This window comes from Cherax quadricarinatus, chromosome 24 (assembly GCF_038502225.1).
Source record: "Cherax quadricarinatus isolate ZL_2023a chromosome 24, ASM3850222v1, whole genome shotgun sequence".
In the NCBI taxonomy this organism is placed as follows: Eukaryota; Metazoa; Arthropoda; class Malacostraca; order Decapoda; family Parastacidae; genus Cherax; species Cherax quadricarinatus.
The window spans coordinates 41,017,602-41,041,412 of NC_091315.1; the positions used below are offsets into that span (position 1 = coordinate 41,017,602).

At 38.8% G+C, this 23,811-nt stretch overlaps 1 protein-coding gene across 1 annotated transcript in view; it reads left to right on the top strand.

The window, feature by feature from the left end:
- Positions 1-1,355: 1,355 nt before the first annotated feature.
- LOC128690976 (uncharacterized) overlaps positions 1,356-23,811 on the top strand; it is a gene marked incomplete in the record, with an annotated part of 60,054 nt that continues 37,598 nt past the window's right edge. Inside the window, 3 exon segments of the mRNA XM_070088411.1 lie at positions 1,356-1,753; positions 8,021-8,136; positions 20,745-20,856. Of these exon segments, the coding sequence (XP_069944512.1) occupies positions 8,022-8,136; positions 20,745-20,856 (227 nt within the window).

Genomic DNA, 23,811 nt, shown 5'->3' on the forward strand with positions numbered 1-23,811 from the left:
AAGATAATATCAATAATTCAGAACCACATATAAGTTACTTTGTAATATTTTTGTGATTTAATTCAAATTTGCATTAATAACTCATTATGATTATATCGAGATATAAACACAATTCATTACCACTGTAACTTGCTTAGCTATCAAAATTGCAGCCCAGTCCCTGGAGTTATTATGTGCCTCTGTAATATTATTACCGCCCACAGGAAGGATATGGGTGCATAATAAAGATATTAAACTAACAAATTCATTCATCCACCCCATACATAAAACGCAAAACAACCCATAGGAGATTAGATCAAATAAACTTACACTATCTATAGTCTCTGGGGTTAAATCCAGGGCAAGTGAGACATGAACAGTTTTCCCTGCTCATCAAAATTTTGTTTGTTTGTTGTTATCATGTCTTCCCTGGTCCTTTTGTCCTCCAATATCTCTAGATTCAAATCTCTCCTCAGAGCTCACGCCCCTTAACTCAGGAACAAGCTTTGTTGAATACTTCTGCACTGTCTCCAGTTTCTTAACTTGCTGAAAGAAGAGTGGGCTCCATACCGGTGCTGTATACTCGATGAGCTTGACTTATGTTGCATAAAGAACCCGGAATGACTTGAGATTCCTGAAGGCCGCTCCTTGATTTGCCAGACGTGCATTTGCTGCAGACGTTATTCGGTTGATGTATGTGTGTGCAAATGCATGTGTGGGTGCTCGTATGTATACATGCGCATATGTATGCTTTTGTTTTTATTTATGTGTACATAAGTAAATGTGAACCTATTCGTATTCATATGTACACATTTGGTATGAGCGGCTGGATAATGGGGTGGCCGCTATAATGTCTGGGCGGCTGGTCACTAGGGCGGCCGGTATGATGTATGGACGGCCACTATAATGTATGGGCGGCTGGTCTCCGAGGGCGGCCGGAATGATGTATGAGCGGTGGTCACTGGGACGACCGATATAGTGTTCTATGGGCGGCTGGTCACCGGTTCAGCCGGTACAATGTATGAGCGATTGGTCACTGAGGGCGGCCGGTATAGTGTTGTATGGGTGGCTGGTAAGTTTATGCAGGTACAAGTACACATAAATACAGTTACATAAATTATCATACATAGATTACCTAGGATAACCCAAAAGGTCAAAGTGACTTATTTCCATTGGGGTAACTGGGGCAACCTGTATAGTATTGTATGGGCGGCTGGTCACTGAATCAACCGGTATAGTGTATGGGCGACTGGTCACCGGGGGCGGCCGGTATAATGATATATGGGCAGTTGGTCATCGGGGGCGGCCGGTAGTGTTGTAGGGGCAGCTGGTCACCGGAGGGAGGCCGGTATAGTGATATATGGGCGGCTGGTCACCAGGGGCGACAGGTATAATGATGTATGGGCAGCTGATCACCTGAGGCGGCCAGTATAGTGTTGTTTGGGTGACTGGTCACCAGGGGGCGGCAGGTATAGTGTTGTATGGGCGGCTGGTTTAGTGTTGTATGGGCGGCCAGGCCGGTGAGGTGGCCGGAAGGACGTGAATTGCCTAAATCACACCAGTTACTGCCACTTGTTTTGGCGCCGCCACCCTTCTAAACCCGCCGCCGCCATCGCCCGCCCAGCCGCCCAAACACAAAAATCATCCTATAGGCTTACAACACCCTAACAAATTACAGCCAGAATAAGCCTGAGGAGGAGATATAAGCCAGGGTGTGGGAGACGGGTGAGGACGTCACCCAGTTGCTGCAACGATCGTCCACACTACACTGCAAGTGAGTTGCCAGGCCTACCTGCTAGTCTACTAGGCCTATCTGGCCAGGTACTAGGGTGATACTGGGCGATATTATGTCTATGTGAGACCAACCAGGTGTGAGGGAAGGTTGGTAGACACGTGTGGAGGAGACACTATGGACGTCAACACGAGCCTCGGTTATGCATGTACTAGGGTCATCAGTCCCTGGCATATGTAATGTACTGGGGGAATCAATCCTTGGCATATGTAGTGTACTGGGTCATCAATCCCTGGCACATGTAATGTACCGGGACATCAATCCCTGCCAAGGACCCAAATGGAAATAAGTCACTTTGTCTGACTTTGGGGTTATCGTAGGTAGTAATTTACACATATGTTACTATGAATGATAATTGTACTTCTGTGTACCTGTGCCTAAATAAACTTACATATCAGTAATATACTGGGTCATCAATCCCTGGCATATGTAATGTACCAGGTCATCAATCCCTGGCATATGTAATGTACCAGGTCATCAATCCCTGGCATATGTAATGTACCAGGTCATCAATCCCTGGCATATGTAATGTACCAGGTCATCAATCCCTGGCATATGTAATGTACCAGGTCATCAATCCCTGGCATATGTAATGTACCAGGTCATCAATCCCTGGCATATGTAATGTACCAGGTCATCAATCCCTGGCATATGTAATGTACCAGGTCATCAATCCCTGGCATATGTAATGTACCAGGTCATCAATTCCTGGCATATGTAATGTACCAGGTCATCAATCCCTGGCATACGTAATGTACCGGGTCATCAATCCCTGGCATACGTAATGTACCGGGTCATCAATCCCTGGCATATGTAATGTACTGGGTCATCAATCCCTGGCATATGTAATGTGCTGGGTCATCAATCCCTGGCATGGGACAGTAGGCATTCTGCAGTGCTCCTTTCATATGTAATGTATAAGACTCTCCAGCCTCTGACATGTAATCTATTGAACTAGTTTACCAGGCCACCAGCTGCCTCTTTCCCTCATGGCTAGAGAGAATGTCATGCTTGTATACAATTTATACATATGAATTGAATTGAATATTGTACGAGGTTAGGAATGATATACGGTGGTACCTTGAGTTATGAACTTAATTTGTTCCAGAAGACTGTTCGAGTACTGATACCGAACTAATTTGTTCCCATAAGGAATAATGCAAATTAGATTAGTCCGTTACAGACCCCCAGAAATACACTTACATAATTGTTTGAGTCGGGAGCTGTTTTAAACTCGAGGTACCACTGTTTGAATGAGGTACATAGCATAGTTTGTGTGCCTCAAAGGACCCAGGTCGAATCCTGGCAATGTTGGACGTGTTTTCATGCACTTGGTACCCCTGTTCAAGCATTAAGTAGGTACCTGGGTGATAGTTGACTGTTGTGGGTTGCATCCTCAGGGACTCGGTTAACCTAAGTTGTCTGAAATGCTCTGCATAGTAGGGGCTTTGTGTATAGTATGTCAGTGATGTCAGCTACGTCTCTATCAGTTGTAACGTGCACTTTTAGAATAGTATTATTATTATTATTTAATTACTGAAAGAATCATATACTGACTGTTTAGGTAATATATTGGAATATCCCATATTCAGTGGTACAGAAGTACTAATGCAAATATTTTTGATCTAGGTACTTTCTCACATTAATTCTGTACTTCTTCTATATTATATAACTTTATATAAAAGTGGTAAATGTGGTAGATACCTAGTTGTTAGTTGACTTAAAGGTTACATTCTGGGAGGACCTAAAAAGGGATGTAATGGAAATAAACCACATTGCTTAATTTTTGGGGGTTACCCTAGGTTATTAACACTGCAAGGTTACAAATCTAAATATTCTTCTGGAATTGTAGAGGTACCCTAGATTAAGGTGTCACATTACTTTTATATATTGTTGCTAACATGGTGAAACCTGCTGACATATTGCTGCAACCTATTCTAATGAAGTATGGATGTAGTACTTCATAAAGAACAGAAGGGCACAGTACCATGACTGGAACAATACACAAATAACTCGTACATAAGAGAGAAGCTTACGATGACGTTTCGGTCCAAGTCGGACTGAAATGTTGTCGTAAGCTTCTTTCTCCAATGTGAGAGTTCTTTGTGTAGTGTTTTAGTACTTTATGATTGTAATATTAACAGAAACACTTCAGTGTTGAAGATAATGGTGTTGTATGCTTGGATAAAATTAACCACTTGTAGGGCCTGCTGCCTCAGTAGTGTTGTGTGCCACAGGTGAGGGCCCAAATGGTATTTCCATTTGGACCCCCGCTTAACGATCACCTCCCAATGCTACCAATTATGTAAGTGTATTTATGTAAGTGCGTTTGTACGTGTATGTTTGGGGGTCTGAAATGGACTAATCTACGTCACAATATTCCTTATGGGAACAAATTCGGTCAGTACTGGCACCTGAACATACTTCAGGAATGAAAAAATATCGTTAACCGGGGGTCCACTGTATAAGTCATACTGATTTTTTGGGGTTATCCTAGGTTAAGTCTACATAAATATTCACTGCAGTTGTATAACAGTCTGTAAACTACAGCTAAGCCTTGATTTAACAGATTTTGGATTTCGGACAAAATCCGATGTTTGGACAAAGTTCAGAAATGACTGTCAAAAATCCATAGTTTCCAAAATTATCTGTTATTGTTACAGTTAATTGGGTAACTTGTTTTCAGATATAACATGCAAAAGCATGTACTGTAGTTCCTAGAATTGTCCTTTACAGTTACAATCGTGAAAAACAGTTAATAAATTAAAATACGTATTTATTTATTTATTCGTTAGATTATGTATTGGTGGGTAAAAGGTTGATGGGTAGGCTCCAGGATGTACATGTTTATAGAGGGGCAACTGATATATCGGATCATTATTTAGTTGTAGCTACAGTTAGAGTAAGAGGTAGATGGGAAAAGAGGAAGGTGGCAACAACAAGTAAGAGGGAGGTGAAAGTGTATAAACTAAGGGAGGAGGAAGTTCAGGGAAGATATAAGCGACTGTTGGCAGAAAGGTGGGCTAGTGCAAAGATGAGTAGCGGGGAAGTTGAAGAGGGTTGGAATAGTTTTAAAAATGCAGTATTAGAATGTGGGGTAGAAGTTTGTGGTTATAGGAGGGTGGGGGCAGGAGGAAAGAGGAGTGATTGGTGGAATGATGAAGTAAAGGGTGTGATAAAAGAGAAAAAGGTAGCTTATGAGAGGTTTTTACAAAGCAGAAGTGTTATAAGAAGAGCAGAGTATATGGAGAGTAAAAGAAAGGTAAAGAGAGTGGTGAGAGAGTGCAAAAGGAGAGCAGATGATAGAGTGGGAGAGGCACTGTCAAGAAATTTTTATGAAAATAAGAAAAATTTTTGGAGTGAGTTAAACAAGTTAAGAAAGCCTAGGGAAAGTATGGATTTGTCCATTAAAAACAGAGTAGGGGAGTTAGTAGATGGGGAGAGGGAGGTATTAGGTAGATGGCGAGAATATTTTGAGGAACTTTTAAATGTTGAGGAAGAAAGGGAGGCGGTAATTTCATGCACTGGTCAGGGAGGTATACCATCTTTTAGGAGTGAAGAAGAGCAGAATGTAAGTGTGGGGGAGGTACGCGAGGCATTACATAGAATGAAAGGGGGTAAAGCAGCTGGAACTGATGGGATCATGGCAGAAATGTTAAAAGCAGGGGGGGATATAGTATTGGAGTGGTTGGTACTTTTGTTTAATAAATGTATGAAAGAGGGGAAGGTACCTAGGGATTGGTGGAGAGCATGTATAGTCCCTTTATATAAAGGGAAAGGGGACAAAAGAGATTGTAAAAATTATAGAGGAATAAGTTTATTGAGTATACCAGGAAAAGTGTACGGTAGGGTTATAATTGAAAGAATTAGAGGTAAGACAGATTGTAGGATTGCGGATGAGCAAGGAGGTTTCAGAGTGGGTAGGGGATGTGTAGATCAAGTGTTTACATTGAAGCATATATGTGAATAGTATTTAGATAAAGGTAGGGAAGTTTTTATTGCATTTATGGATTTAGAAAAGGCATATGATAGAGTGGATAGGGGAGCAATGTGGCAGATGTTGCAAGTACAGTGGACCCCCGGTTAACGATATTTTTTCACTCCAGAAGTATGTTCAGGTGCCAGTACTGACTGAATTTGTTCCAATAAGGAATATTGTGAAGTACATAGATTAGTCCATTTAAGACCCCCAAACATACACGTACAAACGCACTTACATAAATACACTTACATAATTGGTCGCATTCGGAGGTGATCGTTATGCGGGGGTCCACTGTATATGGAATAGGTGGTAAGTTACTAAATGCTGTAAAGAGTTTTTATGAGGATAGTGAGGCTCAGGTTAGGGTGTGTAGAAGAGAGGGAGACTACTTCCCGGTAAAAGTAGGTCTTAGACAAGGATGTGTAATGTCACCATGGTTGTTTAATATATTTATAGATGGGGTTGTAAAAGAAGTAAATGCTAGGGTGTTCAGGAGAGGGGTAGGATTAAATTATGGGGAATCAAATTCAAAATGGGAATTAACACAGTTACTTTTTGCTGTTGATACTGTGCTTATGGGAGATTCTAAAGAAAAATTGCAAAGGTTAGTGGATGAGTTTGGGAATGTGTGTAAAGGTAGAAAGTTGAAAGTGAACATAGAAAAGAGTAAGGTGATGAGGGTATCAAATGATTTAGATAAAGAAAAATTTGATATCAAATTGGGGAGGAGGAGTATGGAAGAAGTGAATGTTTTCAAATAGGTACTTGGGAGTTGATGTGTCGGCGGATGGATTTATGAAGGATGAGGTTAATCATAGAATTGATGAGGGGAAAAAAGGCGAGTGGTGCATTGAGGTATATGTGGAGTCAAAAAACGTTATCTATGGAGGCAAAGAAGGGAATGTATGAAAGTATAGTAGTACCAACACTCTTATATGGGTGTGAAGCTTGGGTGGTAAATGCAGCAGCGAGGAGACGGTTGGAGGCAGTGGAGATGTCCTGTCTAAGGGCAATGTGTGGTGTAAATATTATGCAGAAAATTCGGAGTGTGGAAATTAGGAAAAGGTGTGGAGTTAATAAAAGTATTAGTCAGAGGGCAGAAGAGGGGTTGTTGAGGTGGTTTGGTCATTTAGAGAGAATGGATCAAAGTAGAATGACATGGAAAGCATATAAATCTATAGGGGAAGGAAGGCGAGGTAGGGGTCGTCCTCGAAAGGGTTGGAGAGAGGGGGTAAAGGAGGTTTTGTGGGCAAGGGGCTTGGACTTCCAGCAAGCGTGCGTGAGCGTGTTGGATAGGAGTGAATGGAGACGAATGGTACTTGGGACCTGACGATCTGTTGGAGTGTGAGCAGGGTAATATTTAGTGAAGGGATTCAGAGAAACTGGTTATTTTCATATAGTCGGACTTGAGTCCTGGAAATGGGAAGTACAATGCCTGCACTTTAAAGGAGGAGTTTGGGATATTGGCAGTTTGGAGGGATATGTTGTGTATCTTTATACGTATATGCTTCTAAACTGTTGTATTCTGAGCACCTCTGCAAAAACAGTGATTATGTGTAAGTGTGGTGAAAGTGTTGAATGATGATGAAAGCATTTTCTTTTTGGGGATTTTCTTTCTTTTTTGGGTCACCCTGCCTCGGTGGGAGACGGCCGACTTGTTGAAAAAAAAAAAATTATTTATTAAATATACTGTACATTGAAGTTACTATGGATGGTTTTGGAGTTTGCAGGAGTAATAACTAGAGGAAAGCAGATACAGGAGAATAAATTACATGAACATAAAAAGAAGAAATTAGCTTATAACATTTCCTTTTTCTGTACTGTAGTTTCGTTTATTAGGCACCTTTTATTTCTTTTCCTAAACTGGCTTATGCTGAAGCTGACCTTGACATGGTCAGTCAGCCCACTCCACTCCACTCCTTTATTGCTGAAGGTGTTTGAGGCCTGACCTCTTGTAGGTACATACAACAAAATTTTGTATGCCTCTCACAGATTAGAATCTTTAGACTGTTGTTGTAAAAAATACTGGTTAATCAATTTGGGGGTTTGACAAGTTTTTTATTTTTTTTTATTTTACTGCCCTTACCTTAGCTCCATTATATCACTGGTGTGAATATAGCATGAAGATGAAAATACTTGTACATTCTCACCCAGTTTATTACTCAATGTGATTGTTAAGCAAAGAATAGTGTCACTGGAGACATTTTGGAGCTGTGAATGCTCTACCTTTACAATGGATTTCTTTGTTATATGATATAATATTTCAGAATGTCAGGAAAGGTGAAGCAGCGGAATACAGCCAACACTGCTGAGGCAGCTACTGTCACTGTGAATGAAAAGATCCTGAAAGAATGTCATAATCTCTACACCGATCCTGATAATGGTAAAGTACTGTACTTGTACATACATATAGTATATACTGTACCATATGTTGCATTACAGTTCTTGAATATACGTATTATATATGATTAAGCATGAATTATTATTATTATTACTGTATTATTAATCAGTAGTTTTTGTATGTACATACTGTACTGGTTCATATTATTTTTTAATAATGATAAAAGTAATTGTAGTAATGTGGAATAACTTGCTAGTAATGTATGTGAAGGGACCATAGCCAAACAAGAGTAAAAGAAATGGTTCAATAATGCAGTTTTGTTATACAGTATTTGTTTTATTTTCCTAGCTGCGTGTAGAGGGGCCGAGATCCATCTTCTACCACAGTATATTGTCTCAAAGTTTATTCCACTTCTTTGCTCTCCAAACACTACAGAGTATGTTGTATGTTGTGATCATGCCTTCCCTAGAGTTATCTTCCTCCAGACATAAATGACTTCAGTGCATTCTTTCCTCAGCTCTTGCCTCTCATTTCTGATGCAAGTGTGATGGTGACCCTCCAAACTTCTCTCTAGCTATTTGTGCTTGACTGGTGACTTCCATATTTGTACTGCACTGTATCTAGTTTGTCAAGTCACTGAGATTGAAATTCACCTGTACATACTCCTTTCAGTAAATCCTGTTCCTGTCTTGTGTATTTTATGTGATGGTGTAGTGATATGAGAATTCCTTCTTCAGGTTCCCACAGGCTGTTCTTACATTTGATAATCTAGCATAAAATGCTGATGCATGTGTGATATTGAATAACTCTTATACTACTGGATTAACCTACATTGGAAAGTTAGAGACATTGCAGATATTTTCAGAGCCCTCTTTAGGCGAGTAATAAAACAGTAGGAGGGTACAGCAAATGAGTCAGGGCCCCAAAGTAGCAGAACATAAGGAAAAGGAGCAGTGCAACAGGTTTACTGGCCCCCACAGTCCCACACAGGGATGATGGACCTTGCATGATAACCATGGATGCCTTTGCCTTACATTGTGTTGGTTAACAATCTTCACCAGTGGTTTACCAAATGTCAGAAGAAATGTGTTCAAAAGGGGCTCAATATTCTCATTTAGGTTACTGCATTAAAATATGGAGCTTTACTAATCATTACAGAATCGCTCATCTTTCTTTACCATGTATTGTTAACACCATCAACAATTTAGCATCAGTGAAACTTGGTGACGAAAAGACACTATAGAGCTATTGTTTGAACAATGCTTTGCTTTGTTGAGCTGTATCAAATAATTCTGTCTCTATACATGCATGAAAGGATACTGCATTATCATCATCACATGTACAGAATATCTTTGATGATACTGTTGAAGTGTAAAATAATTCATCTCATTAGTATAATTTTCATCACAGTTAAAGCAAGGAATTTTATATTAGTATAAGTATCTTTAAAAAAAGTTTGTGAATGCAAAATCTTACCAATGCAAAAGCCCCTAACATGAAATGAGCAAATAATTGTAGATGTTGGTGTGGTGGTAGGAGGAGGATTGAGATGGTTTGGTTATTAGTTATTTGTTTATTTATCCAAGTGAGAAATATGGAATGTTTTTCTAATTTTGTTGTTTGTTAACTTTGCTAATATTTATTAGTCTTTCAAGATCATGTCTGCAAATTATGAAAAGGATTGGGTTGAGGTTGTATTTCTAAGGAGTTCTACTTGTTGCATTAAGCAATTCAGGTATAGTACAGTACTGTACTTGTTTAAAATCTCTCCCTTTTTCCTAATGGTGAGTTATCATTAATTCAGGTCTTGTATTTGTATGGAATTTAATAAATTTGTGAGCACCTTTGTTAACCCTTTCAGGGTCCAAATGCAAAATCTGAAGAGGTGCCCCATTGTTCAAGAAATTTTGAGAAAAAAAAAATCTTACAGAATTAAAGATAATATTTTTGTGAATTTTTTTTTTTTCAACAAACCGGCTGTATCCCATCAAGACAGGGTGGGCCAAAAAAAAAAAAAACGAAAGTTTCTCTTTTTAAATTTAGTAATTTATACAGGAGAAGGGGTTACTAGCCCCTTGCTCCCAGCATTTTAGTCGCCTCTTACAACACGCATGGCTTATGGAAGAAGAATTCTATTCCACTTCCCCATGGAGATAAGAGGAAATAAACAAGAACAACAACTAGAAAGAAAATAGAAGAAAACCCAGAGGGGTGTGTATATACACCTATCATCCAACTTAAGACCGAGCTTGGTTCCGACCAACTGGTCGTAAGTCAAAATGGGCGTAAGTTGAACCTTACTACTGAATATCAACATCACATTTTTGTAATGACTTTATTTTATTGTTTTATTCTGGTATTTCATTTTTTACATTACTTTTTATGCTGTTAGTAACATTTGTGGCCTGTGAGACCAATACTGTATACAATGTATATATATACACTCACTGTATTGAACACAATAACTGCACTAAAGTTATTATAATATTGTTTACCACTTTTGTTTACTACAATAAACATGCACAAATGTTGTATAATACTAATGTTCTATTATATATTTACATATGTACAGTCACTGGATATGTTTCTAGAACTGCTGCAGCCTATGGAAGTCCTTGAAATAAGGTACCATGCACAGAGATACCTTGCATTCCTCGCACATAAACCGAGTCTCTTTGTGTCTGTTGCCGTCGTTTTGCTTGTGCACAGACAACCCATCTCTTCTGAGCAAATTTCTTCTTAGTTGCAGGAAGCTGTATTATGAAATGATCACCTCCCCTCCTCAAGCGCTTGGGTATTTCCTGAGTAGTTCGAGGACGGTTTTGTATAGCAGGTGTTGTTACCTGGTACTTCATTATGAGTTGTCTGACAACAGACAGACAAAATTCACCATATGGTGGTCTGTTGCTGGTCTTCATTTGGTACATGTTATATGCATTGAGCATTGAAATGTCCATGAGATGGAAGATGGAAGAAAAGTTTCATGTACCACTTATAACTCTTATGAACACAATCAACAAAGCCTATCTGCATGTCACATTTGTCAACCAAACACATGTTTTGTGTATAATCAATCACTGTCACTGGTTTTCGAATACGTTCATTAGTCTATCAACTTTGCCACTGTCTTGCATTTTGTTAGGGTGAATGGTTGTCAACAATGTGACATCTCGTTTGTCATGCCACTGTAATGCCATGTCATTGGCAGTAAACACCTGCACCTCACCACTACGAGTGCCTGTGTTGAACCTGGGCATATGTTTACGATTATAGTGCACTGTGCCACACACATCTGTCATGTTCACTCACAAGAAATCACTGAGTAAAGGCCTTGTGTACCAGTTATCAGTATATAATGTAGGCCCCTTACCAAGATAAGGTGCCATCACGTTTCTCACTACGTCACCTGAGATACCCAATAACATCCTGGTATCTTTCAATGTTTTACTTCCTGCGTATACAGTAATATCCAATACCAGGCCACTGTCAGTCACAGAGTACAAACAGTTTTATACCAAAGTGTTTCCTCTTGCTCAGTATATACTGCTTGAATGACAGTCTACCTTTGAACAAAATCAAAGACTCGTCAATTACAAGATTCTTGAATGGATAAAAGTACATGTTGAACTTTTGTTTCAGATACATAAAAACATTTCTAATCTTGTATAACCTGTCACTTCTGTCAGGCCTGGTTTTGTCAGAGAAGTGCAGCATACGTAACAGTAAGATAAACCTGTTCACTGGGATGATTTCACTGAAGGCTGGGGTACAAATTAGCCGATCTGTGAATCAGTAAGATTTTATATTATGCTTATAGACATGAGGCATAAGCATTATTGTTGCAAAAAGCAAATACATTTCAGCCACAGTTATCTCTGTCCACTGGTGTAGTCTTGACTGTGGTGATACGATCGTATTTGCCATGGTGTACTCAAAATAGTACTTGTTACTTTTCCTGACAATAGTTTCCATCAATGGTTGGTCAAAGAATAATTCAAAGAATTCCAGTTCATTTGCAGTGTTTCTAAGGGAACAAGTTGGTAGGATTCCACTTTGAGAGTCATCAAACTGGTGGGGCTGGGGAACAAAATTGGGATTTTGCTGCCAATCCCAGATGCGGTTTGCTGGTGGATACTGGACATCATAAGCTGGTTGTAGTTTTAGTTGTGGTGGGGTGGTGGCTGACGCTCCGCTTTGTCCTTGAGCTGAGGAGTCAGCAGTGTGGGTTCCAGCCTGGGCTGGCGAGTCATGCATGGCCGTGGCACTGCCATCACCACTTACACTATCACCACCAATACCACCACCTACTGATGCCTGTGGTCTATCCATGCCAAGTGTAGCCACATCATCCTCACTTTCACTGTCTATTTCTGATGTAGGGCCATGGGATGTACTCCAGGATGTACTCCGTCCCCTGGGCACTGCATAGGGAACACTACCCGAGCGCATGAGGCGGTGTATATACCGACGCTTCTCTGGTGAATATGATTCCTCACTATCACTACTCGAATGATCATCAAGAGCAATAAAATCACAGTCCACATCACTATCATCATTATTACTGAAGTCTGAAGCCTGGCCACGCGAAAATATTAGTTTTCTCTTGCGACGAGGTACAACTGAACGTGACCGAGACGTGCCCACACCAGAGGTAGAAGGTTGAGGATCGTCAGGATTTTCTGTACCATTTTCGATATCCTGGTCATTGCTTTTGGTCACTAATTGATCAAAGCTGTTGAATTTTTCTTCATTTCCACTTTCATCAGAGTCAGAACTATCAGTTACGAAGAGGAGAACCCCCAATTCGCCTCAGAGTGAGAGCTGCCTTGCGGTGAGGCATGGTGAACAAAGGTAACTGAGGCGGCATTCCTACAATGCCATGTGGGTGCCTAGAATTTTTGTTTACGGCGCACACACACCATGCAGACCCGTTCTCTCAGATGTAGGCCTACCAGCCTTCTCGCGCTAAATTTGACGCCACTAGAGTTTTGGCGTAGATCTACGGTTTGGACCCTCAACGTATAGCCATAGATCTACAGCACGCACCCTGAAAGGGTTATAAAACCTTTCTTTATTTTAGGCTAATAATTTATCTTACAGAAATATTATGATCTTGTACAGTTGACTGTTAATTAAGATTGTAGTTATATTCTTGAAAATAGTGTCTTAAGAGACAAAATCATCTAAAACAAACTGAGGAACATGGGGTAAAAATAGGGTTATGTTCATTGGGCCCCCAAAAATGCAAATGACTTTTTCTTGTCTCCAAGTTGAAAAAAAAATGTAGTTGTTGGGATATATCAAGTTTAATACATTCCTTAATGCTACAAATGTTACATAAATAATATTTCTTAACTTATATTGTGGTTGCTGGTGTATGTTGATGATTACGAAGAGTGGAGAGGGACGATGTGGGTCCACTGGGCTGAGGTGGATGATTGTGGATTGTTTGCTAAGTGGATGGTTGGGGCTCTGGCATTCAAGTCGATGGTTGTAGTGTAGTAGTGAGAAATTTTGTAACGAGTCTCTGTTTTTTTTTTTTTTACCTTGCAGTACTTTATACAGCTCACAGTAAAGCATCATCAACTTCTCTAGACCCCATTTCAGAACAGTTCTAGATTTGTCAGGGGCCCTCTTCAGTGAAAATGTCTGCTAGTTTAGTAGCAGCATTGAACTGCTCATATAACTGTTGCAGTGTTAACTGTTATTCTTCAGGGTCTTCCTCATCCTCCTCTGTTATCTGCCTCCCTTGTATCTGTGCATTGAGCTCTGCCAACATTTCCTCTGGACTTCTGTCTTCGTCATCTTCTAAGAGCTCATTCGCATCATCTTCCTGCCTATCTTCAAAGCCCTCACCTGGTAATCTCCTTGCCAGGTGAACTATTTCCTACACATGAAGTGAGGGAAAACCTGTGAAAGTATTCACCACACTAGGTCATAACTTTCCCCAGCCTGCATTTAATGTTGATTGGGGCACTTTGTTCCATGCACTTCTGACATAGCTGATGGCATCTACAATGTTAAATTTATGCCAAAAATTTGGCACTGCATGCTCAGAGTCAGCATCCATTGCTGCAGCAAGTTTCCATATGACTTTTAATGTGTAGTTATACTTGAATGACCTAATAACTCCATAATCTAGTGGTTGTATTAACTCTTTTGGGGTGGGTCCCGTTGTACTATGGCTTTGAAGCCCGGGTCAGTGTCCCATTGTTCTACGTGATGAGTCGAGCTCGCTCAGATAAGTTGAGTGGTAAATTTGGGTTTAGATATGAGAGAGTGGGTCTGTGTGGTAAGTGTGCACCATATAAAAAAAAATCCTGCAGCACACAGTGCATAATGAGAAAAAAACTGAGACTGTTTTTAGTTTAAAACAATAGCTTTATGGTGTATTTTCTTTTGGTTTTTATAGTTGTTTTCTCCATTTTTTGGTCTTATTTGCTATAATGGAAGATATATTACAGAAATAGATGATTTTGATTGGTTTCAGGACTGAAAGTAACTTGAAATTCAGCTCAAACTAGCAGAAATGTTTGATTTTTGCTGACATTCCAGAGTACACAAATTGTCACTTGACCAGTACATGTCCACCTGGTTGGTGTGATACGTGTTCACAAATGTGCTGACATTATTTATACAATTATTACAATAATGCAGTAGTCTGCATAACAGTAAATCTTTTTTTTTTTTTTTTTTTTTTTTTTTTTTTTTTGTGTGTGTGTGTGTGTGTGTGTGTGTGTGTGTGTGTATGTGTGTGTGTGTGTGTGTGTGTGTGTAAATAAAATTTAAAAATGGAAAGCAAGCATAATATAGGAGAGGCCTTGGGATGTAACTAATAAACAGAGGGAATGTCGTTTTTAGTGCCAGGAATGTTTACATTGTTTATTCTGGACCCTATTTTTAAACTGGCAATTTTTTAATTTTGTGTGAAATTGGTCAAATTACCGATTTCTGATCACTTTATTGGGTAGTTGAAATAGGTAAATGGGCAGTTTCTTGTATTCAGTCATTAGAGTAGAAGGAATACTAGCAAAATAGCTATGAGTTTGGTCAACTGGAACAATGGAATTGGCTGAAAATAGGGCTCAAAGTGAGTGAAATCACTGCTGCATAAATATTGCTGAGACTGCTAACTTTATGAGAGCGTAATTTTGAAAGTTTTCCATCAAATATTGTACTTTTGATTTCATTACCTTCGAAAAAAGATTCTCCATAATTTCATAAGAAAATATAATATTTTTTTTATATTATCCAACCCTGAGAGCAAGTTTCAGATCAGCATTTAGTGGTAAAAATGTAACTTTTACATGTGGATACACATCCAGCAAAGCTTCTGGATGAGTATGGGAATTATCAACAGTGAAGAGAATCTTGAAGGCAAGGTTCTTGCTGTGCAGGTAAAACATGATCTTAGGAATAAAGTGATGCTTAAACCAGTCAATAAATAAATCCTCTGTCATCCATGCTGACTGGTATGACCTCCAAAGAATTGATAAGGTGGTTTTTATCTACACCTTTCAAAGCACAGTGTGTCTTGGAGTGATAAATATCCATGGGCTTCATTAAAATCACCTGATGCATTACAGGAAATGAGCAAGCTGAGGCAATCCTTTGCTGCTTTGAATCCCAGTGCACTTTTCTCTTGCTGACTCATGTAAGTTTTTGCTGGCATCATCATTCAGTATGTTTGCCTTATCTGCACTAAACACTTACTGTGGTTCATAGCCACCCTCAAAAATAATTTCCTGCAATATTATTAATATTATTATTATTATTATTATTATTATTATTATTATTAACACTTCGGCCATTTCACACTGAGGCTGGGTGGCCTGAAAAAGGAAATTTCATTAGTGAAATTACCTGCTGCTGTATGAACAAACTGAAGCACTTTCACCAGAAAACTTAATATTATATAACCTTTTACATTACTTGAGTGTGTGGAACCAGCCTGTAGCAAACACACACACTTGTTCAGGCCATCCTTTGCCATCACACAGTTTTATAATACTCGTAGGTATTTTTTTATTACATTTTTTTTTTTATTATTATCACACTGGCCGATTCCCACCAAGGCAGGGTGGCCCGAAAAAGAAAAACTTTCACCATCATTCACTCCATCACTGTCTTGCCAAAAGGGTGCTTTACACTACAGTTTTTAAACTGCAACATTAACACCCCTCCTTCAGAGTGCAGGCACTGTACTTCCCATCTCTAGGACTCAAGTCCGGCCTGCTGGTTTCCCTGCACCCCTTCATAAATGTTACTTTGCTCACACTCCAACAGCACATCAAGTATTAAAAACCATTTGTCTCCATTCACTCCTATCAAACACGCTCACGCATGCCTGCTGGAAGTCCAAGCCCCTCGCACACAAAACCTCCTTTACCCCCTCCCTCCAACCTTTCCTAGGCCGACCCCTACCCCGAATTCCACTACAGACTGATACACTCTTGAAGTCATTCTGTTTCGCTCCATTCTCTCTACATGTCCGAACCACCTCAACAACCCTTCCTCAGCCCTCTGGACAACAGTTTTGGTAATCCCGCACCTCCTCCTAACTTCCAAACTACGAATTCTCTGCATTATATTCACACCACACATTGCCCTCAGACATGACATCTCCACTGCCTCCAGCCTTCTCCTCGCTGCAACATTCATCACCCATGCTTCACACCCATATAAGAGCGTTGGTAAAACTATACTCTCATACATTCCCCTCTTTGCCTCCAAGGACAAAGTTCTTTGTCTCCACAGACTCCAAAGTGCACCACTCACCCTTTTCCCCTCATCAATTCTATGATTCACCTCATCTTTCATAGACCCATCCGCTGACACGTCCACTCCCAAATATCTGAATACATTCACCTCCTCCATACTCTCTCCCTCCAATCTGATATCCAATCTTTCATCACCTAATCTTTTTGTTATCCTCATAACCTTACTCTTTTTGTTACATGTTAAGATGAAATTAGGTGGTGCACTTTTTTTTTTTTCTCGGCCCACTACCTGCCTGGAGGATATTCTGGGGGTTAACGCCCCCTCAGCCCAATCCATGACCAAGCCTCAGTCAATAAGTTTTCTGTCTTATTTTGCTGTTGTGACCTGTCATTCTTTTTAGGGGGTGACAACTTGGGTTATTCATTGCACATACAGTAGGACCTGCCTTACGGCGTTTTGCTTTACGACGTTCTGCTAATATGGACATTTCAAATTATGACCAAAACACATTATACAGCTCCTCCCACCTGTCTTTCTAATACGGTCATTGCGCCCCACATGGTTTGTTTACATTCTCTGTGAGCACATCTCTTTATTACATCTGGAAACTTTCCAAAATTTCGAATGTTTTAAGGTTATTGCATATTTTATATGTACTCTGATATTATACTAATGTGTATTTGTACCTAAATATACTTACACACTGTGCTGGCATGCAGGTACACATTAAAATCACTAAGAGTCTCTCTACTCTTGAAGATGCCATAATAACAATAATAATCTTGGGTGCATTAAATGTCTCATATTACGTTAATATAGACATTTCCATTAATCCATCTGTGATATTTTTTTTCAAAATTGTATAAGAAACATGTTACATAACACACAAACATGATACATACACCCACCAAGCGGCTTGTAGGAGTGTCGTAAGAATTACGTTTTCTCTAGTCCAACACCAGCTACTGGGGATAACTGTAGAAAGATATTCCTTTCGTATGCCTTCACTCTATAGCTATTCACGACCCTTGTGGGTTTAGTGCTTTTTTTATGATATCATCATCATTCACTCAAAATGATGTGTTGCATGAGAATGGGAGTGTTGCTGTTTATTTATTCTTATGTAGTACTAACTTGTACACAATGTAAGAGTATTTGGATTATGAGGTAATTATTATTATAATAAAAAGAAATATTGTGTGGTAAAAGTTTCACAAACTCTTACAAACGTACATGAATGAACTAAAATTTGACACACATTAATATGCGTTTATTTTGCCTGATCGAGTGATCGCCTACCACCCATTCAATTTGTTTTTTTACATTGAACTCCATGTATCTCATTCTTTCTCATTTACTATTTTGTTAACTGGTTGGCACTCGGTGACGATGGCGTCTAAGCTTAGTTGTGATTAAAAGAAGAGTGTTAAGCCTCTTACTTTAACCCTTAAACGGTCCAAAGAGATTGACGTTCAAATTCGTAGTGCTACAAAAGTAGATATACTTTTTTTTACCTATTTTCAAATATAACAAAAAAAAAATGTAGATAAAAGTTTTTTTTTATGTTTTCAAATGTAAAACAAAAAAGATCTACATTTTTTTACATACTTTCAGATGTTGAAAAAACATATATATACATTTGGACCATTTAAGGGTTAAGTGCCAAGTTAGAAATGATTAAACTTAATGAATTGACTTTTTTGGGTTATCCTAGATTCTCTACACACATGTATGATAATCTACGTAACCGTATTTGTGTATACAGTGTACCTGAATAAACTTACTAACAAGGTATGTCAGTGGCTGAGATAGCCATCAAATACAGTTACATATAGCAGCATATGTGTAGAGAACCTAGGATAACCCCAAAAAAGTCAGTGACATTGCTGACATGGAAAAACTTTCATACTGCCACTCACCTCTCACACATTCATATTAATATTTTAAGGTAAGTAACAAGTGTACTGTGTGTGTATTTTACTTTGTGTTTTTTAATGCCTAGTTCAATTGCTAACTTAATGTATGTTAGTGTAAACCTGTTATCTAGCATTTATATGCATTTATAAGTGGAAAATAAGGGTGTTCCACTTTATGGCGATTTCCGCTTTACGGCAGTAGCCTGGAGCCTAACCTTTTGTATAAGTGGGGCCCTACTGTACCTATATATTTGCCTCATTCCTTTTAAATGAATGAACTGATGCTTCATCAAGGTCGTAAGCTCTCCTCTTCCCCACGTGCACCACTTTTAAACTTATCTAATTTCTCAGTTTTCTTCATAACACCATTACTCTAGCATTACTCTCATTCCTATTGGGGGCCATGTTTACTTTGGAGACAAGATGTGATGGTAAAAAGAAATCAGTTCACAAGCGCAGAGCTGAGAATGGTATGAAACGTGTATGTACGGTGCACTGAGACATGGAAGTGGGATAGGGGAGGTGGGGGAGGATATAGGCCTCCTCCTCCATAAAGACAATAACCTAACCCACAGGCTGGCTGCCCACGAGTCCATGAGATGAAGGGAAAAGTTTCCACAGTCCAGCCCTGCAGTGCCCCAGATTTTGTTCCCTAAAGTCGCGCGATCATATATGATTGAAAAATGCCACAATTTTACAGTTGTCATGCATCGAAAACATCATAGAAGATTGTGTCTTAATCAGTAGTCTATGCTATTTAATGATGGTTTTCCATATAATGCTGGATCAGCTAAACATGGTGCTGAGGTTTGAGTGGTTTGTTTCTAGGGGTACTGGTTGCTTTTCTTGCTCCCCACAGAGTGCTTAACTAAGAACCCAACATCTCTGCATAAATGGCAGGGATACTGTTTCTGTCATCTAAATTTGCTGACACTGCTTATGACACAATATGGATAGATTACATAATGTAAAAAAAAAAAGTGGATTTTGAGAAGTTATTTGCTTTGTAATTGTTTATATAAAAGTGAATTGGTCATGAAAGTAGTACATTAATAAAGTGGATAATGTTACAAATGGAATTTTTAAAGTGCTGAATATCCTACAGGTTCTAGTGCTTTATAAATAAAATAACCTAATAATGGTTTCTGTTAGGTTTTCAAACACCATTGCCAAACTAATAGTGAAGCTGGTTTGGTATTGTGTTTTGCCTATTTTATTTAATACTGAAATTACATTTGCTAATTTCCAGATATGTTTAGTTTTTTATCTTCTAGTGATTTGCTAAATTTTATTGTTAATGTGTATAGTACATCACCACCTAAAAAATAGAGAGCATGAAGGATATTGAGAGGCAAGAGGACTTGAGCATCCAGCAGCATATTAGATTGGAGTGGTTTCTCTAAGGAATTTGACATGTTGGAGTGTGGTGGAGCATAGTATCTATGTAGAACTCTTGGAAACACTGTTGCTGTGCTTAAGTTTCGGATAATGGGAGGTACACTGATTGCATTCATGAAAGTGTAGTAGAGCTGTTGTAGTTGAGTGAGTTAGCATTGGGCTGTGATGTCTGTGACATTCCATGGAGAAGTTAGAGATCGAGTGATACTGTAGTAAATATATTTTCTCTTTGGTTTGCTTTGCCTCATTGGGAAATGGTTAAAATTGAATAAAAATGTAATGCCCCTGTCAAGATGAGACCTAAAAATTATGAGTGACTCTTTCTTGTATTAATGCATGTATCCAATTGAAATTTTTTAGATTATCCATAACCTACCCAGCTTCTCCAGTTGTACTTAGCTTAGATGTATTCTGTAACCTTCATTAAAATTTTTCTAAAGTTGCCCTGCTTTGGATCAAACCTACTTGCCTCCCATTTCCCAGGTGCTGTATGACCCTTGTGAGTTAGCAATTTCCAATAAATATACTGATAATAGTGTACAGTATTTCTATAAGCCTGATTTATAGAAACGGTTTGATGCATTCCTTGTTTAAATTAAGTATATTTTTCAACAGGTCTGGTTGCTATTGGTAGAAGCCTTGGTCTGAAACTACTGCCTCCAAGAAAAAAGATTAATGTTATGTTAATGGGCAATCACTCTGCTGGAAAGAGCTCCTTTGTCAACTGGTAAGTGTTAGATAGCTCATTATTTTTCTTCTGTGGAACAGTGGTAGTGTTTTTTGTATTGGACTTGTGATTCACTTGTTCTAAGATTGAATCTTATTTTGATGGTGTTAGTTTTTTTTTTTTTTTTTTTTTATCTCTTCTGGTTTGTTGTGAAAGTACAATCTGTTCGCTAATATTGAGTCAAACAAGGGGATATACTGTACAGTATCACTTGGGAATCTTGATTCCAGTCCAAAAAGGGGGTCAGCCTGTAAAATAATTTCTAGGCAATGCCCTAGGAATATATTTTCTTAGTAGGGATCTAATCCACTGAAAAAGAAATGATACAAAAATACTTCTAAATTATGAGTAAAGTTTTCACTGATTTATGGTGTTAGCTAAATCGTAGGAACAAGTTTAAGGTGACATTTTCTGAGCTGAACCATTAAAACATTATAAAAATAAGTGAAAATAATAGAAAATGAATGTTCATCACTACTTTTTATTGCCAAGAAAGCTGGGTAATGTCAGAGGTCACAATACTCTTCAGATCTCAACATCCTTGTTGCTCTTAAAGTATGACATTGGTAAAGCTAGTGATTTCAGTTTTGTAGGTTGATGGATGGTACTTATACAACAAGGGTGTTTGTCCCTGGAACATAACAGTATTGTATAATGTAATATGAACACAACTTAATATTCTCACACACTTGGGCGCATGCACTGATTCATGTAAAGATAGAAGATATATTTACCTCAGCCTCATACCCCTGGTAATAATATTACAAAACAAATACTTATGTTTTGCCACATGTGACTTCACTTGGAAATTTCTGCTCATATTAAATAATATTTCACTTCCATCATGAATAGCAAATGATGATTGATAGGAGATAATGTTGGTTCTCTAATTAAGTAACGTATCTCCTCTCGTATATATACCAAGTTTTATGGTCTTAAATGCCTTTGAATATTTGCCTGGAAGTGAGGTTCTTGTTTGGCAGTACAACTCTAAAAAAAAAAAAAACTGATATTAAAGCTTGTTTGCAATTGGTGGCTGTTAAGAGATTATTTTGAGGTTGTAGTGGACTAATTCACAATATAGAACTACTAACATAATCCTTTGAGTACAGGAACACATCAACAGAAGGTGCACAATTTATTTTGGGATGTAATAAAAAGTTAAGGTGTGAGTTCGATGGTAGCCAAGTCTGAGTGGCCACATGCCACACATTGCCCTCAAATATGACATCTTCACTTCCTCCAGCCTCCTCTTTGCTAAAATATTTAAAGCCATACTTCACGTCCATATAATAGTGTTGGTACCACTATACTCTGGTACATTCCCCTTTTTTACCCTCTGTGGATGAAATTCTTCTCCACACGCCTCATTGAACTACCCAACTTTTTTTTTAGATATCCATGTCTCGATACCAAGTCTGGTTCACATAATTTTCAAATTTTCCCATGCTTCTAATTTCCATGCTCGGAATTTTTCATAACATTCATGCCACACATTGCCCTCAAATATGACATCTTCACTTCCTCCAGCCTCCTCTTTGCTAAAATATTTAAAGCCATACTTCACGTCCATATAATAGTGTTGGTACCACTATACTCTGGTACATTCCCCTTTTTTACCCTCTGTGGATGAAATTCTTCTCCACACGCCTCATTGAACTACCCAACTTTTTTTTTTATCCATGTCTATACCATGGTTCACCTCATCTTTCACAAACTCATCTACCAACATTTCCACTCAAAAATACTTGAGTACTGTACATTAATCTCCTCTGTACTACTGCTCACCAATCTCATATCCAATCTTTCATTGCCTAGATTTTATTTTCATCACCTTGCTCATTTCTGTGTTCATTCTCAATTTCTTTTTTGCATACTCCCAGATCTCTCCACCAATCTTCTCTTACCCTCTTCTTTATGAATGAACTGATAAATTACTGATAATTCAGTGATTTATTCCTGCCTGATTTTGGCTTCTCTTTTTTTATATTCTGTCAGCTGGTGTTTTTCCCACATAGGACTTTGCTGCTCTGCTTGCTCCTTTCATACACCAGACTCACCACTCATTCTAACAATGCTCATCCCATTTTTGCTTCAATCCAGATGTCACTGCCTCCTTCTCATCATCTATATTTAAAAAAAGGCGGGGTAGGGGTCGTCCTCGAAAAGGTTGGAAGGAAGGGGTAAGGGAGGTTTTATGGGCGAGGGGCTTGGATTTCCAGCAGGCGTGCATGAGCGTGTTCGATAGGAGTGAATGGAGACGAATGGTATTTGGGACCTGACGATCTGTTGGAGTGTGAGCAGGGTAATATTTAGTGATGGGATTCAGGGAAACCGGTTATTTTTATATAGCTGGACTTGAGTCCTGGAAATGGGAAGTACAATGCCTGCACTCTGAAGGAGGGGTTTCAGGATATTAGCAGTTTGGAGGGATATGTTGTGTATCTTTATACGTATATGCTTCTAAACTGTTGTGTTCTGAGCACCTCTGCAAAAACAGTGATTATGTGAGTGAGGTGAAAGTGTTGAATGATGAAAGTATTTTTCTTTGTGGGGATTTTCTTTCTTTTTTGGGTCACTCTACCTCGGTGGGAGACGGCCGACTTGTTGAAAAAAAAAAATATATATATATATATACAGGAGGGCCCCGCTTTACGGCGTTTTGCTTTACGGCGTTCCGCTAATACGGACATTTCAAATTATGACCAAAACTCGCTATACGGCTCCCCCCACCTGTCTTTCTAATACGGTCACAGCGGCCCACCGAGTTTGTTTACATTCTCCCTGAGCACATCTCCTTATTATGTCTGGAAACTTTCCAAAATTTCAAGTGTTTTAAAGTTATTTTATATTTTATATGTATTGTACTTGATAATTAAACTTGTGTACACCTGTACCTAAATAAACTTACACACTGTGCTGGCATGTAGGTACACATTAAAATCACTAAGAGTC